The sequence below is a fragment of the Rhea americana genome, unplaced genomic scaffold, assembly GCF_003343005.1.
Source record: "Rhea americana isolate MKP2758 unplaced genomic scaffold, rheAme1 scaffold_131, whole genome shotgun sequence".
Classification (NCBI taxonomy): Eukaryota; Metazoa; Chordata; class Aves; order Rheiformes; family Rheidae; genus Rhea; species Rhea americana.
Genome location: NW_028185384.1, coordinates 2470528 through 2486514, shown reverse-complemented (window position 1 = coordinate 2486514; position 15987 = coordinate 2470528). Strand labels below are relative to the sequence as shown.

The 15987-nt window shown below is 38.0% G+C and overlaps 1 protein-coding gene across 1 annotated transcript in view; it reads left to right on the top strand.

Annotated features, from left to right (window-relative positions):
- Positions 1–15987, top strand: part of SOS2 (SOS Ras/Rho guanine nucleotide exchange factor 2) — a 56229-nt gene that overhangs the window by 17221 nt on the left and 23021 nt on the right. The window contains exons 6-8 of the mRNA XM_085297867.1: positions 1463–1606; positions 6742–6852; positions 8938–9036. Of these exons, the coding sequence (XP_085153993.1) occupies positions 1463–1606; positions 6742–6852; positions 8938–9036 (354 nt within the window). The remainder of the gene's footprint in view (positions 1–1462; positions 1607–6741; positions 6853–8937; positions 9037–15987) is intronic.

Here is a 15987-nt window from a genome sequence, read left to right as displayed (position 1 = left end):
TCCATTAGCAGCCGTAACATATCAATTTTACATTAACTGTATTGGAGGTAAAATTAAATTTGGTTTATTGTATGCCAGTGCATAACAACAGTTGACTGTGAAATAAAATGGAAGAATTGCCGTTAATAGTCTTAACACTGCTGCTATCACAGCGAGGCTTAGTAGGCAAGATTCCCTGTTGGATGCTGGCAATAGCTGATGCCCTTTGATCAAGTATGTATAGTAACACTTGCCTAAAACAAAAATTAACAGATATGTATCTGCATGCACAGTGAATGCAGATGAATGCTTGAATTGACATTTGAAGTCTACTCCAGGGCACCTCTATCTGCAGAAACTGCAAAGAAATCAACCCTTGGCCCCAGGTTCTCTAGCGTGTGACGGTGAAGGAAATTTATTTTGACATCTGACTGAAATTGTATTTGTGGCAAAGGCTGTTTCCAGGAGGCAGGAGCCTTAAAGAGAAAGGCAACTCTTGTGAGAGAGGAAATAATAATGAGAGATCAGTGAATCTTTCATGTGAGAGGAAGGACAAAGGGAGCAGGCCAGCAGAACCTGAACTGGGATTCTTAGGTGATGCTGGAACATTAGAAAGAGAGGCAGCAGGAGACATTCCCATTACAGCTGAGTGTAGAGGTTCCTCAGTAACTGACTGGGTATCGGAGAGCTGTGCAAGTGTGGGGACAGAACTCAGATGAAGAAGACGGGAGAAGGGAGCAATGTTTTGGAGTAGAGGAGTATTCTTTCGTTACATGGGAATGAGTATGAAAGATTTACAAATTGCTTCTCCCTATGAAGAGATTGCCATGTTCTTGGGACTATCAGGAGATAAAGCAAGCTGAATGTTAGGTTGGGGCAAGTGAGGTAGAAGGCTTTAAAGAGTGTTTCAGAGGGACCAAGGTAAGAGTGCAGGTCATCGGGAGAGACTGCATGGTTGGGAGTGTTTGAGGTGTGTGGATCTGAAAAATTTAAAAACAGCAGACTTGAAAAAGGAAGCTGATAGTTCCTTCTCTGAACCCAAGTAGCACTCAGCTAAAGTAGTTAAGTAGCTGCTTCACTTTTACCTTTGGTTTTGAGGATCTGGCCTTAGAGCTGCTTTTAAATTGCCTCCTCCTAAGAGACAAGAATCAGTAGAGGGGAAAATAACAGCTGTGAACTGTGGATGAAAAGGCTGGACATTTCTGTCTGAAACACTGACCAGCCTGTACCAGGACTGCTGCTACTCCAGTTTAGGAAGGATAATGTACTTTCTTTCACTGGTGTTAGAATTATGCAATATTGGATGTGCCCAGACAAGCCTGCTGGGCTGAGAAAACCATGCAACTTAACTTTCTTGTTAGCTCTTTGTTGGCTCCTCTCCGCTTGCCTCTTGGTTCAGACTTTACTAAAAACACTCTGATATTTACATAAGCAAAATACATGATTCTAAACACTATAGTAAGGGTATATTTTATATTTGCAGGATATCGATGCGATATTTAGCAACATTTCAGATATTCATGAGTTGACGGTGAAGCTTTTAGGATTGATTGAGGATACTGTTGAAATGACTGATGAAAGTAGTCCTCATCCTTTGGCTGGCAGCTGCTTTGAAGATCTTGCAGAGGTAAATTTTTAAATAATTGATTGTTCTATTTTCTTAATAAACTTGTGGTCAGGACTGATACTTGATAAATTTACAGCTGTAAAGGGTCCTATAAGCTCTGAACAGAGATCTTCCCTACCTGTTCTTAATTAGGTAGGCTAAAGTGTTCTCAAAGTATTTTCTATGTCATAGAAACCATATCTAGTACATAAATACAAAACTAAAATCTTTTTTAGGAGAAAAGTGATAAAATCCGATGCAGAGATGTACAGCAATAGCGCTGTAGGGATGTTGAAAAGTGATTAGCTAGGATTGCTTACTGAAAGAAGGTGGTACTTTGTTTTTTTCTGGAGTTAATGTCAGGGCCCAGCACTATGCAAAAATCCTTGCAGCTGGACCTAGATCTGCAAGATGTCTTAGTGACTTGCCGTACTCTGTAAACTGGGCTAGTTCGAACAAAATGTGTTCTTAATTCGGACAAATGCATTATTGCATATCTAGATTGGGAAAAATCTCCTCAAAGTAATGACTGTGAAAAAATCTGCTCAAAGTAATGACCGTTGAAAGGAATGAAGTATCAAAACAGACATGCAAGTGAGCAGGAGCACACCATACAGTCCAAATTTATATTCATTGACCTATAATAGGAATTCCTACCCAGGAAGATAGGTGGAGTAGGAATAAGGGGAGAGACCTCAAACTGTATTGTTAAGACTCCTACTGGAATATTGACAGTTCCTCTGTCAGTTTTTTTAAAAAAGGACATTGAAATACTGAAAGGACTATAGAAGAGTCACAAAAGTCATGTTTTGAAAGTGCTTTACAGTGAGGTAGCTCACTGTATCAGTTTATTCAATCAAAATAAGGTAGGAATATAAGTACCTTCGTGACCTGAAAATAGAGTATGGAATGACTCTGTAATTCAGCAGAGAGAGGCAGAATGTAAAGCAGCATCTGAAAGGTAACAGGACAGGTCAGCTTAGAAATTAGGCATGCCTTTTCAAATGTCAGGGTGGCTAACTCTTGGAACAAATTATCAGGGTAGGTTTGGAGTTTTTGCTGTCTTTGGACATGTTTGAATCAAGTCCAGTTCTTGAAAGGTATATTGAGCCCAGTGTTTTAAGCTAAAACATAATCAGTTAAACCCTGAGGACATCAAATGAGATTTTCTGACCTGATTTTTTTTTTTTTTTTGGGAACGCATGTGTGAGAATAATCTCAGATGAGCCACACAGTGAATATGAAGGTAATGTTTTTATCTCAGAATTACTATATTTATACAGATAATAGCAACCAGTAACTTTTTAATTTCGCTTTTACGTATATTTGGTTTTTAAAATCGGAAGTGCATGAGCATACCAGTGCTGTCTGCAAAACAACTACATTTTGTTTGGGTGTCCTTTAGCCCATACATCCTTCAGCCTGCTTACAAATATAYCATAAAGATCAAGTTTGACTGGTGTTACTTGAATAAGCTACCACTTGCATGACACATCAATAGAAAAGTCTAGTTGAATTCTGTTTTACTTCTTAAGATCTTAAAAGCATAAATTGCTTATGCAGTGGTGATGAGAAACATTTGAACAATGAATTAAAGTAAAAGAATTCCAATAAAAATTGGAAACTGAGTCTTAGAATTTGAAATAGTACAGCACAGTTCTGGAAAACATACATATCTGTGTTTATTGCAAAAGTTACTGTTAGACATCCTGTGCTTTAAGAGAAACGAAACCTTTTCGATGAGCAAAAATCTGACTTGTGTTTTATTAACTGAATAGGAGTTGAAGAACATTATTCTTCAAACCTATTTTTTGTTTGAGTTTAAAAATTCAAGTTACAGAGTAAGACCTGCTTAATAACTAGCCTGTTTGATCATCTCACTTTGTATTCTCTTTTTATGAATGTGTGCAGACTATGAACTGGTTAAAAGGATCATTAAAGAAAGATTTAAAAGTGAGGTGTTTATTTGCTCTGGCTGTGTTACTGTCCAGCTTGCTTGCTTAGTGTTTCCGTTAAAAGATCTTTTTGCTTGTTTGGAAACGTGATTAAAGAAAAAGTAGCTTTAATAAAAATAGCCCTTGGAAGCTGGCTGTTTTGTGCTTTGTCTGTTTTTCTGCGTTGGTTCTCTGAAAGGTTTTAACAAAAATATTTTGATGTTTTTTAGATAAGGAAGTATGAGGAAAATAAAACAGTTTTTCCCTGGGGCGGAGGAAATTAAAAAACGTGATGCCTGACACAGAAGAGTAGGAAATGGAAATTTGTTAATATCCTGATAATAAATTAGGAATTTTTACTTGATGGTGAATTTTACAATTCTAATTACCACAGTGTGATTGTCTTAGATCTCATCTGTGATGTTTTACTCATGGCAAGAGAACCTCAGAACAGAGGACTAGATGTCTTTGTGCCTGCTTTGAAGGGGTCTTCAAAAGGCAGCTAAGAAAAGCAAAGTTGTTGTCAGTAGACAGTAGATTTGCTATGATGGTATTTGCATTTTACCTGGAAACATTCTAGATGTGCACAAAGTGAAAAGGATGGGAGTCATGGTCCTAAAGTAAAAGGGACTGACATGTACAAACACCAATCCAGAACTGTGTGCTGTGTTAATATAATTCATATAGGCATCAAATAAACACGTTTCCATAGCATAAATATGAAAAATCAAGTTTGATATTTGAGTAGCTTTTGCAAAAGCTATATTCAACAAAACTGCAAGCATAACACTTGTATGCAGTGCTGGGCTCCCCAGGACAGGAAAGACACGGATTTATTGGGGTGAGTCCRGCAAAAGACCTCAATGGTGATTAAGGGACTGGAGCATCTGTCACACGAGGAGAGGCTGAGGAAGTTGGGAGTAGTTAGCCTGGAGAGGAGTAGGCTCATGCGTATAAATATCTGATGGGGCCAGACTTGTCAGTGATGCTCGGTGACAGGACAAGAGGCAACGGGCACAAACTGAAACGCTGGAAATCCACTTGAACACAAGAAAACACTACTTTCCTGTGAGGATGGTTGAACACTGGCACAGATTGCCCAGAGAGGCAGTGGAGTCTCCATCCTTGGAGATACTCAAAATGCAACTGAACACAGTCCTGGGCAATGTGCTGTAGGTGACCTTGCTCAAGCAGGAAGTTGGACCAGACTATCCCAGAGGTCCCCTCTAACTCCAGTTATTCTGTGATTCTGTTACGTTTTGAGCAGCAATTCCAGCTCTGCCCTGTGCTTGTGCCCTGTGGCACTGAGGACAGCCTATGGAGCAGCCGTAGCTATCTCTCTGTTCCTGCTACCTGTGGATGAACACTGGACCCAAATGCTGTCTGATATGCTGCTTCACAGGATTATGTTCATTATTTCTTGGCTAGTGTGGCAAAAATAAACTATATATGTGGTGTTTTCTCCTCTTACCTTTAATTTGAATCTTCTAAAGCCAAGATCCTATATTGTACGCTTGTACATCATTGGTAGGGGTGGAGTGTGCCGAAAAGGCAGACTGTAAACTGGATTCAGGTTCTGCTCAGGGAAATTGGCCTGTTCAGTAAGAAAGTATATCTCTTGGTTTCTCTTTGGCTGCTGCTGCTGACCTGCTAAACCTTTTATTTCACCTCCACCTTTTTTTTCATCACAAGATACGATCTGATATGGATTGATAATGATTAGAATTTGATAATGGCAGTTGGCAATAATGATTAGAATTTGCATGTAGAAGGATTGCACATTCTTTATCTCTTCACTCAGCAGAGTTTAATCACAGCTGCACCATGAGCAAGGCAAGAAATCCTCTCGCCCATCTGCAAACAGGTGACCTGAGACTTTACCTAAATGTTCTAATGAGCTTTTGTGGTGTTTGGTACTCCAAACTTCCACAGCGTATATTCCAACAAGCACTTTTGCCTTGAGGTGGAAAGAGGTTTGTGCTTATTCTGGGCATACTGCCATTAACACAGGATAATGCAGTGATTCACAAGTGATTAAGCCCAGTGAATCTTCAGAGACTGAAGAGCAGCCTGGCAGGCTTTGGAGCAGGTGATCTATGGGCAGTCATAAATTACTCTCATGGAGGTTTGTGTACAGTCAGGGTTTCCTCACATTCAGCCTGCAGTTGATCTCATAGAACTGTAGGTTAGCTACCCCATACAGGCTTGAGATTTTTGCACCTGAAAACCTTGATGTTATCGTGCATATTATCATGTTGCAGGAACAGACTGCTATATGTACCCAGCAGATTTTGGTGGCGGTTTTCTGTCTGAAGGCTGTGGAGGCCTCAATTTATTCAGGCTTTATTTTATCCTGTCACTGAGTATACTGTGTCTGAAATAGTGGAACTGTATTTCAACTCTGTTAAGATTTCTCTTGTTTTCCAGTAGTCTGCTGGGCACACTACTCAACCTACTCTTGCTTCTCAGTAGAAGTAGTTTTACAGGAGCCAAATGCATGCTTTCCTACTAGTCAAACAGTAATAGCCTCAGAAGACTCTCTTGAGCCCTTTTGGGGGCATTCCTCTGAGACTCTATCAGAGTAAGTTGCTTTGTCCCAGAGTAAGACGTTGTCTCAGTCTTACAACATGGTCAGAAAAGTGTGCAGCTGTCCAGTGCTGTGATTGACCATGCTTGTGTGACATTTCCTGCTAAGGTGGTGGTACAACAATGCCTCCTTGTGACAGTCTCCAGAGTTCATCTGAACTGTCACTTTACTTGTACTTCTTTCCCAAGTGTCATTCCTTTTTGCCAGAGAGGAGATTTTCTAACCTTGACTTTTCCAAAATTCTTCTTTCATCAGCATTGTGCATATGAGTAATACATGCTTGCATGGTGGGCTGCATAGTGGTGGTATAATTCATAGGGTCCATATACATTATAGAGTAAATTACTGTTCTTTGCAGAATGTGAGTAGGCTGAAAGGAAGAACTTCTCTTGGTTTCCATTGTTTCAGTAAGGCAAAATTTGTGTTAGTGATAAGTATGGTGAGATTAAAATGTGTGCTTATAAAATTCAGAAGTAATGACTTGTGCTTTACTGAATATTTTTGTTTTCCAAATTTTAAATTTTCTTGAAAAGTTTCATTTCTGTCTGAGCTTACTAAAGGAGCAAATTGTACCAACTGGGACAGAAGTATCCTCCATCCTTCTTATATGTACGTAATTCTCTGTCTTTATTTAGGAGCAAGCCTTTGATCCGTATGAAACCTTGTCCCAGGATATTCTTTCTCCACAATTTCATGAGCATTTTAATAACTTAATGGCAAAACCTGCTGTTGCTCTCCACTTTCAGGTAAGTGTAGATAAATACTGAATTCCTTTAGTTCTCATGTTTTGAGAGTTTGGATTTTGTCGGCAATTGCTTACTTCCTACTGTTCTTTGCTAGAGGAAGAAATCGTCTGGATTCTGACCTTTTATCGGTGTAAGATACTTGGACTCTGCCCCTTCTTGCAAAAACTGGACTCAGCTCTGACTCATCCATCAATCTTTTGCAGGGTTTTAATGTGCTCACATCAGATTTCTTGCTTCCTACTGTGAGAATAGAGGGTGACCTCTTATGCCTGCCACTTCTCTGTCRTGCCTTTTAGTGACAAACACAGGCATCAAGGAACAGCATTTTAATTTTCTTCCTTAGATGTTGCAGGTCCCTCGTTTGGAGTTGAGACTGGGACTAGCGCTTTTTTCAGAATCGTTCCTTTAATAGCATTATCCACCAAGTTCCTGTGTGATTTCCCCACCACCACCACCAGTGTGGCAGATCTGCTGTTCAGAAGACTAACTTTGTACTCAGAACTGTACTTAGAGGAGCAGCAGAGCAAGTGTTCAGTCACTGACGCTTCCAGCTTAAACTGGGGTGGTAGAGCTTAGTTTACACAGTTTATTGGGGCCTGTGTCCCACTCTGCAAGCTGAGGGTCCTCTGAACCATTCCTTCTGGGTGGATGTTTCCTCTTAAACTCTGAGCACTTGGTGAACTGGAACATCTCGCGCTTAGAGATTACTTAGAAATGAAGTAAATGTAAAGCCCAAAGACCTATTCCAGTTTAAATAGGTAATTGAATTGTCTGACCATGAATCTGGCCTCCTCTCTGGCTCTCCTCACCAGAGGGCAGAGATCCAAGCTCTGGGCTGTGGATGCATATGAGCTGTCTCTGGCAATTGCAGAGAGGTGCAGCCAGAAGTCTTAAACTGAGGATGAGTTCATTTCCAAAAAGGATATCAGCTAATTTGGCTTCTATTTAGTAGTTACATTGGTATGTAAGATAGCAGGGATTTCACCATCCTTTGGAAAATTTCTCCTCACCTTATCTTTTGAATTACTGTGTTAGTTAACTGCTGGGAATGAGAAGGGATTTCTCATTCATTTTATAACTCAGGAACTTGTGATTCTCAGTTTCTGAGGGAGAGATTGCTCGTTAATTTATTCTGTATTTGATGAGACCTTTGTGTTTCTGTGTTACAGTGGATGTAAATCAAAGCACGGCATCCATAATTGGAAGGAGAGGACATTAGAGAGAGCTTGGTGACAAGTTTGGTTATATAGGAATCCTTACTGGTCTCGAATATTCCATTGTTTCATTTAAATTCTGCAGCAAATCGATTTGTATGGCCCACAGTAAAACATTTGTTTTGGAAATGAGTATGAGCATTCCTGGAAATATGTTTAAGTGTTTCCTTCATCCTGAGATGCAGCAGTTCACCTTGGAACGATATATGTGGCTTAGCTGTAAACACTGCATTATTCCGAGGTGTTGTCACTTTGAGCTAGTGCTAATTGGTGATTACAAACTGCTGCAATATAAAGGTGCTATGGGCTGTGATATGAGCACCTTTGTGTGAATTCAAGGGTGCTTGTAAAATGTCTAATGGATAGCTTACTCTTCGAACTTTTATATTTAGTTTGCCACTACTAGCAAGAATGCAGGCTATTCAACTAATTGCCATGTTTAAGGAGGCTGATTGTGCCAGCATTTGCTGTGGAGCTAGGGATGCTTTCAGAGCTATGGCTTTGCTGGTGAACGTGCATCAAGATCTACTCTGAGCTGTTGACAGGAAAAGGTTCTTGCGGTGTCTGGAAAAGGGTGTTTTGGGGGGTTCTGATTGCCTAATGGCAGGGAGTTTCTTTGGATCTTACCAAAGAGTCTCATTAGACAAAAACACTTTTGCAAACTGTACTGTCTTCCTGTCTTCTTTGCTAGCAGATGTAATTAGTAGAATGCTAGAGGAACATGAATTGGAAGAGGCACCCTGAATGTCTCCAATATAACCTCCTTGCTCAAATAGCACTGACTTCAGAATTAGATCAGGCTGTTGAAGGCCTCTTTCAGTCCAATTTTGAGTATTTATGGTAAGTAATTCTGTTTGTTTTTCCTTCTCAGTCTACTGCTGAAGGGTTTAAAGAAGCTGTACGGTATGTCCTCCCACGACTCATGCTCATCCCAGTCTATCATTGTTTGCACTACTTTGAGTTACTACAGGTAACCCTCCACACTCTTGTTTTCTGCTGAATAGATTTTTTCATGTGAATTTGAGCTTTTAAATAGGCAATTAGATTTTACTTACTGCTTCTGAAAATCTGATAAACATTAATGTTATACCAGTTAGCATACGTCTGAAAAGTAAATCCACATCAAAAAAAAATCTTCAGGAGCATCTGTTGCTCTAATCTGAATGTTTAAAGTTGCTTAATTTTATAGAATATATAGCTAACTTTCATTGAACCTGAGATTTAATACAGTTAAAGTGTAATGTGGCAATATTTTAATTCCTTGTTTCTATGAATTCTGTTTTTTCCTCCATTCAGAACAAGGTAAGCATAATTCAAATCGGTATTCTGTCTCAAGTCACACTCCAGTTGCAATGCAGCTGATCGTGCGGGTGGGGGGAGGAGGAGGGCATTTCCTTTCTGCAGAAAGAATAACCTGTTCTTACTGTTCAGTCACTTGTTTTGAGTCCTAAATGGAAGTGATTTAGCAAAAAATACCATCTGTCAAAGCATACCACACTTTCTCCATATTAAGGAAGAGTGAAAATAAGTAGCATTTTTGCATTTTGTGTATTCTAAGAAATAGCATTGACTAATATTTAGGCTTTATGGAATTCTGATTTAGATGATAAAAAGTTACTCTTGTGATAAGACCCTTGAAATATATCCTACACTAGTTCTGTATATTATATTGGCATCTCATTTGTATTTTTAAGCAAATCTGAGTATTGTAGCATTATTTATTTCAGAATAGCCTTTATTTGTTTGACCACAGGTTACTTGCACTTATTTTATTCTGATGTGTACTAGCAGGGTATTCCAGTTAGCAGATACTCCCCTTGGGTGTAAGAGCCAAAAGCCCAAAAGTGACTAAATGACCAATCCTTCTGCTTTTGCAAATGTTTCTGCTATGAGGAGAGAGGCCAGCAGTGAGCAAAAATGTAACATCTGAGATCTATAATGATCATACTTGGATGAGAAAGAGACTGCATTCCACTACTGTAGAAAATGCAGTATCTTGAAAAATACTTAGAGCTTAGATAGTGTGAAAAATGTTTCTATTTGCCCCATTGTGCTCAGAAAGTTTGTAAAGCTTAGAGTTGTGTGAACGATTAAATGGGTGAAATATCCTGAGGGTTTAGCTTACATTTTATTAATGGCATCAGAAGTTACACTTTTTTTAAGGTCTCAGTGTAAAAGTGATAGTAGTAGTGTTGTACTGATGTAATTGTTATGGTTTTCCTTTGTATTTGAAAGGATTTACTTGTATGAAGGAAGAATAGGAAACTTTGCAACATAAATCATATATAATACAATGTAAAATCATTTTGCTGATCAGACAAAACAAGCGTTTTTTTTTTTTTAAGACTAGTTCGGTGATTAATACCTAATGTAACTTTTTTATAGTTTAGTCCAATTTTCATTATCTGTGCTATGACTTTTTGCATATCAATTTAGGTAAGGAAAATACAGCTGGTTTAATATGAGTCATAAACCACATCTCCAACATGTAAATTACTAGTATTTTATGGAAAGGTTTAAATCTAAATGATTTCAATAAATTTTAAATCAGGAAACCTTTCTACTGATAGCTTAGGAAAAAAGTTATTAAAGCTAAACAAAGAAAACAAAAAAATTCTGACCTTCAATAAAATTTTCTCTCTATTGAGATCAGAAACTTTACACTCTTAATTTTAATATTTGCTTTCATAAAACTTGTGTTTTTATTAGAAGATCTTTACCAAAGAAAATGCACTAAAACAGATCAAAGAGCTAAATGATGTCAGCACAAGTGCAGCACAGTTCTGCCCATCTTGCTGTGAAATGAGCCCTGATAGCTTTGTAAATATGTGTGTGTCTCAAAATAGTTTTAACTTCCCTTTCCCTAAAGGTCAGTTGCATTTTTACATATCAGTCTCTGAAACTTTTTAAAATGATCTTCTTTGACATTTGAAAGGTATAATTGGTTTAGTGACCTGTACTGTGGCGAAGGTCAGACTAATTGTGTCTTAAAGCCAGGAATTAGCATGCATCAGTATGAAGTTAAGGGATGAAATCTTAAGCCCCGGCTTTGGAAATAGTCAAGCACGTGCCTGATTTTACAAACTACAGGTACCTTGGTCACTGCAAAGATATTAGTTAAAAGCACATAAACATGTGACATAGTTACTTGCATATAAATCTTTGGTATTGAAACAATATACTGTTTGGGCATTTTTTTAGTGAAATGATACCTGTATTATTGATGGAAGTTTTGACTGTTTTTGTAATTTTAAATTTAAATGTTTTGGATATAGACTTGGTAGTTGTTTTTTCTAGTGACAGAAAAAAGGCTGGTTGCTATTTATGTTCTGAACATGGCACAGGGAAGACAATTGATTTTTTTTGACAGCCTAACTTACATCCGCAGTGCTCTGAGGTTTTTTTTTTTTTTTTTTTTTTTTTTTTTTTTGTCTCTTGGAGGCTTTGAGCCAGCTCATAACTCTAGTTAATACTGATAGATTGGCCTTTTTATATGCACATTCTTAAAATTGTCTCACATCTTTGAAGAATGAATTTTGGCATTTCCCTTAGTTTACTTCATACTTGTAACTTAAATAATACAACAGGATGCTACATGAATAGTAATATTAGACTCTGCCTTATTTTTTTCACTAGGGAATTTTAGTAGTGAGAATGCATAAAAGTCAAATTTCATCAAAGTGTGCAGGATTTCTGAGTAGAATTAGAATTCAGCTGCTGTAGTCAACACTTACCTGTCTGCAGTCATTTTCTCCTTGTGAGTATTTTCTCCTTGGTATTTAAGAACATCTTAAATGCCACTCTGTAAGGAATAGTGGTAAATACTGTCCCTTTTGTTGTGATTACTTCAGTTTCAGGTTTAAAATTCAAACTTCATGGTGTGTTTTGAAGACATGCTATATGTGCAGCAGTGATTTTTAAAAAGCACACTATTTTTAGGGACAGAGGAAGTATTTATTCAGCAGTATTAATATGTTACAAGCTTTTAGTATTGCTTCTCTGTTACCATTGTATTTAGCTCTGGTAGCTTTGTTGGAAGATGATCTGGCAAAAATAGAAATAGAAAAGCAGTAAAGTATTTTTATGCCTTTTGTAGAGAGAGAAGCTAATATTGAGACTGCTCATCCTAAAGGAAGTTACCAAAAATCATTCAGACAACTGACTTGAGAGATGTGAAACAAAATAGTGACTGACTTGCAGAAGAGTAATGATGCTTGCTGTTTTGCAAAATGCAGAAGCTAGTAAACAGGAATTAAAATAATTTTTTAAAAGGTAAACCCTTCTTAAATCCTCTTTTTTTCGGTCTCTGGAGTTCAGGATCATAAGATAGTATTACTGAAGTCTCTGAATAAGCCGGGTCATATTTGGGTTTTCCTTTTATTGAGGAAAGAGAACAGAAAACAGGCAGCAGAAAACAGAGGAGAATGTTAGTGCTCTGTCTTTCAGTTTTGTGTTTTAAGTAGCACATCCAGAGCATGGGATTGCTTTCACCTATTTACACAAGGAAATAAACACCCTCGTTGTCAGGAGACTTAGGGTACCAATCAGGCACAGATCTTCCATTGCATATGAAGCAATACCCCAGCCATACAAAAGTAGATCCTATAGACAAAGTAAGCTACCGCAGCTGGGTACCGGATGGCACCTTGGCCCCAGCAAGCACTTTTTCCCAACCTCCAGCACAGCCACAGTTCCACTCAAATCATGAGATGTTTCTTCATGCTTGTCAAACACTGAGATCCAAAGTCACTTTCATGACTATGACATCCAGCAACAGCCTGAAACACCCAAGATTTCTTACCATATGTCAGTTGCCCTCCACATTTTTGTGGTCAGCGAAAGAGTTCACAAGGAAACGCCTGATTAATTTCTTTAAAGGTATTTTAGTTCATTGTTGCTTGTTAAAAGCTCTGGTTGCAGTAAAATAGTTTGACATACAGCAACAAAAAAGTGCTCAATTTACATGCACAAGCCATTAAACAATAATACACAGTCTTTCCTGTAGCCTTTCTAAATGAACGCTATGACAGCTGACACTATCTTTCTGATTGTTCTTATGCACTCTCAAAAATGATAAAAATAGTGTCCAAACACTAGTCAGAGAGATCATAAGAATTGAAAGAGAAGCAGACTTCTACATGAATCTGTCAGAGGTAGAGCCGAAAGGACTAATGCTTAGAATTCTGGATTATTTCTATGATAAGAATATGCATCTTGTGCAGCATGTTACTGTGCAGTGCTTATAAAAGAGTGATGTCTGTGCATTATCCTAAAGCATTTTGTGTGAGAGCCTGATAGGCTGTTAGTCTGCTACTTTTGACAGCATTGCCTTGTGCAAGAAGTTGTTCAAGGGACTACAGGCTCAGATTTTAAGGCTATTGTAGTTGTTACAGGCTGGAATAATATTTGCGTGCTCACGCGTTCTGCTTCCATACAGGATTAGGGTCTGTGTAGTTCTTCCAAGCTGCAGGATCTTCTGTGGTGCAGAAACCCATTTGTGTGGCCACCTTGTGCAGGATCTGCATCAGAGAGTCCCTTTTGCCCAAGTAAGAGGCACAAGGGCTTGATACACCTTGAACAACCTGAGGTAGTTTGTGTCTCTGGTGACCGCTGTGTCAAATAGATTTGATTTGTCAGATCTCCATTAGCAGCAGTGGAGAGGTTACCAGGAAACAGCCTTTAACACCTTGAGTCAGAGGGCATGCCTCGATGTGACTTTTCTTTAACGATATTGAAAACTTGTTCAAGTATTCACAGATAACCTTGGTATACCTTGCTTCAGAAAGGATGGTTATAGCAAGGGTTGAAGGAGGTCACGCTTTAAAAAAAAAAAAAAAAAAAAAAAGCTATCCTGATGAAAAAATGCAGGTAGTGATCAAAAGTTACTAGATAACAGAAATATGTTATGTTGTGAAATCTTTAATTGATAATCAAGAGTGTTCTGGGTTTCAAAATACAATGCTTGGCATTTTTAAGCAGGATTCCTTAGTGCTAGCAATGTAAAGCAGAGCTTAGTGCTTCCTCGGTCTTTCAAGATCCAGGTATGTTTTCATAGATGTGTCTGTTGATACCAGAGTTCAAAGAAACTTTATTTATTGAGTACAATGCAAAGAACTCAAGGGGTCAGATAATCTGTCTGAATTGTGAACAATGCACCAATTAGACATAGTATCTTTAAAATCATGAAAGTAAAGAGAAATCTATTCTGTTCAAGTCTGTTCAACTCCAGAATTTCCCTTTACTGATAAGAGAGTATCTCCTTCCTTCTCATGTGACTTGCAAACACAAGATTATCCCTAATTCTTGCATGTGACTCACTAGCTTCTTATCAAGCAAGCCAAAATATATCAAATTCTATCTTTTGATCTTTTCCACTGTTAATTAATTATTTATACCAACAGAGAAACCCCTGTCTTGATGAATTACAAAAGTAGCTCCTTGTGAAAATGTTGCTCCTGTATAGTATGTTCAGACATGAGAGAAGTTTAGGGTTGGGTAAAATAATTCTTACTTCATCCCTAGATTTTTAACACAATAATAAAGAAATCAGGTACGTTCAAAAGCTTCCTTTCTAAAGTACTGAGAGTCTACTAAATAGCGGTATCTAGTTCTCTGTGTACAATGGTTGGTATTTTCTAGTGGTTCTGAAAATGTTAATAAGCGGTATGTTTCATTACTATTTTTGTCTCTTTTTTGTTAATTAGGTTTAATAGCTGTTACTCTCAGTTTATCACCACTGGTATTCTTATGTTTCTCTGGCAAAAGCAGGACCCCTTTCTCCCATTTCTAAAKATTTGCATATTTTCTCTGTCTAGCAAACATGTTGCACTTTTGCATCTGCTGTTTAGTCAGAAAATAATGATTGTTAAGAACAGGCATTTGGAAAAGTAGATGTTGGTCAAATGATTACGGAGAATGAGATACACTTCGGGTAGTCTGGCTGATCTTCAGGAAGTTGCAGAGGTGGATCCCGTTGATCAGTGGACCTGACCAACATGGGTTTGTTTTGTTTGTTTGTTTAATGCAAAAAAGGAAACCAGATACCATTTAATGCATGTTACCTCCCAAACACAGCTGTTGTTTTGGAGAGGGCATGTGCGAAATTCTACCCAGAAAATGTAAGGAGAAAGTATTTTGTGAGACTCAGTAGCTTTTCCCACCTATAGGATTGTGCACTTGTCATCTTCTCAAACCATTTCCATGTTCACTGCATTTTGTATGACTGCTGCTAAGGGAAAGAAGAGTTTCCATAGAGGTAGGCATTTTCCCTTCCCTGTACTGTTCCTCAGCTCATAAACTCCCCTGAAATTTTTTGTCTTTGAAACCTTAATTCCTCTAAGATGCAAGATAGAGGTTGTTTGGGCATGTGAAAAATAAAAATTTTAGTATTTTAAAATATATGAAGGGAGTGGGCCAATCTGGTCAAATCCTGTTCTCTCAATTACTTTTAGAGGAAGCTACATATCCTTGCTGAGGGAACATAGTGGGGAAAGGAAAAGAAGGCTTCTGCCATGCTGAGTGATTGTAAGTAAGATTTCTCTTAAAGTATGTAGGTAAAACAGTGTTTATCCAACACTGCATGGCATATCATCTTGATTTTACGCAGCAGATCTGTTTGCCTGTATTTTCTTTAAAAAGTTCATACAATTGGAAACATGAAAAGGATTAATGAGAAAAATCTGTTCCTTATATCCTTATTTTTGGAACAATTGCCTTAAAGAACCAAAAAGAGGAACTCTGTGCCTAGGCTTTTCTCATAGCATACTACTAAAATATATGTGTATGATATGAAAGCCAGTTAATTTTCCTAATTCAAGGAGTTTCTGCCTCATGGCAAAGAGAAATCTGGTCCTTATAAAAAGGAAGCATGCTGATTTTTACTGTCCTTACGGTTTGCTATTGGTAGCAAAACTTGAATTTC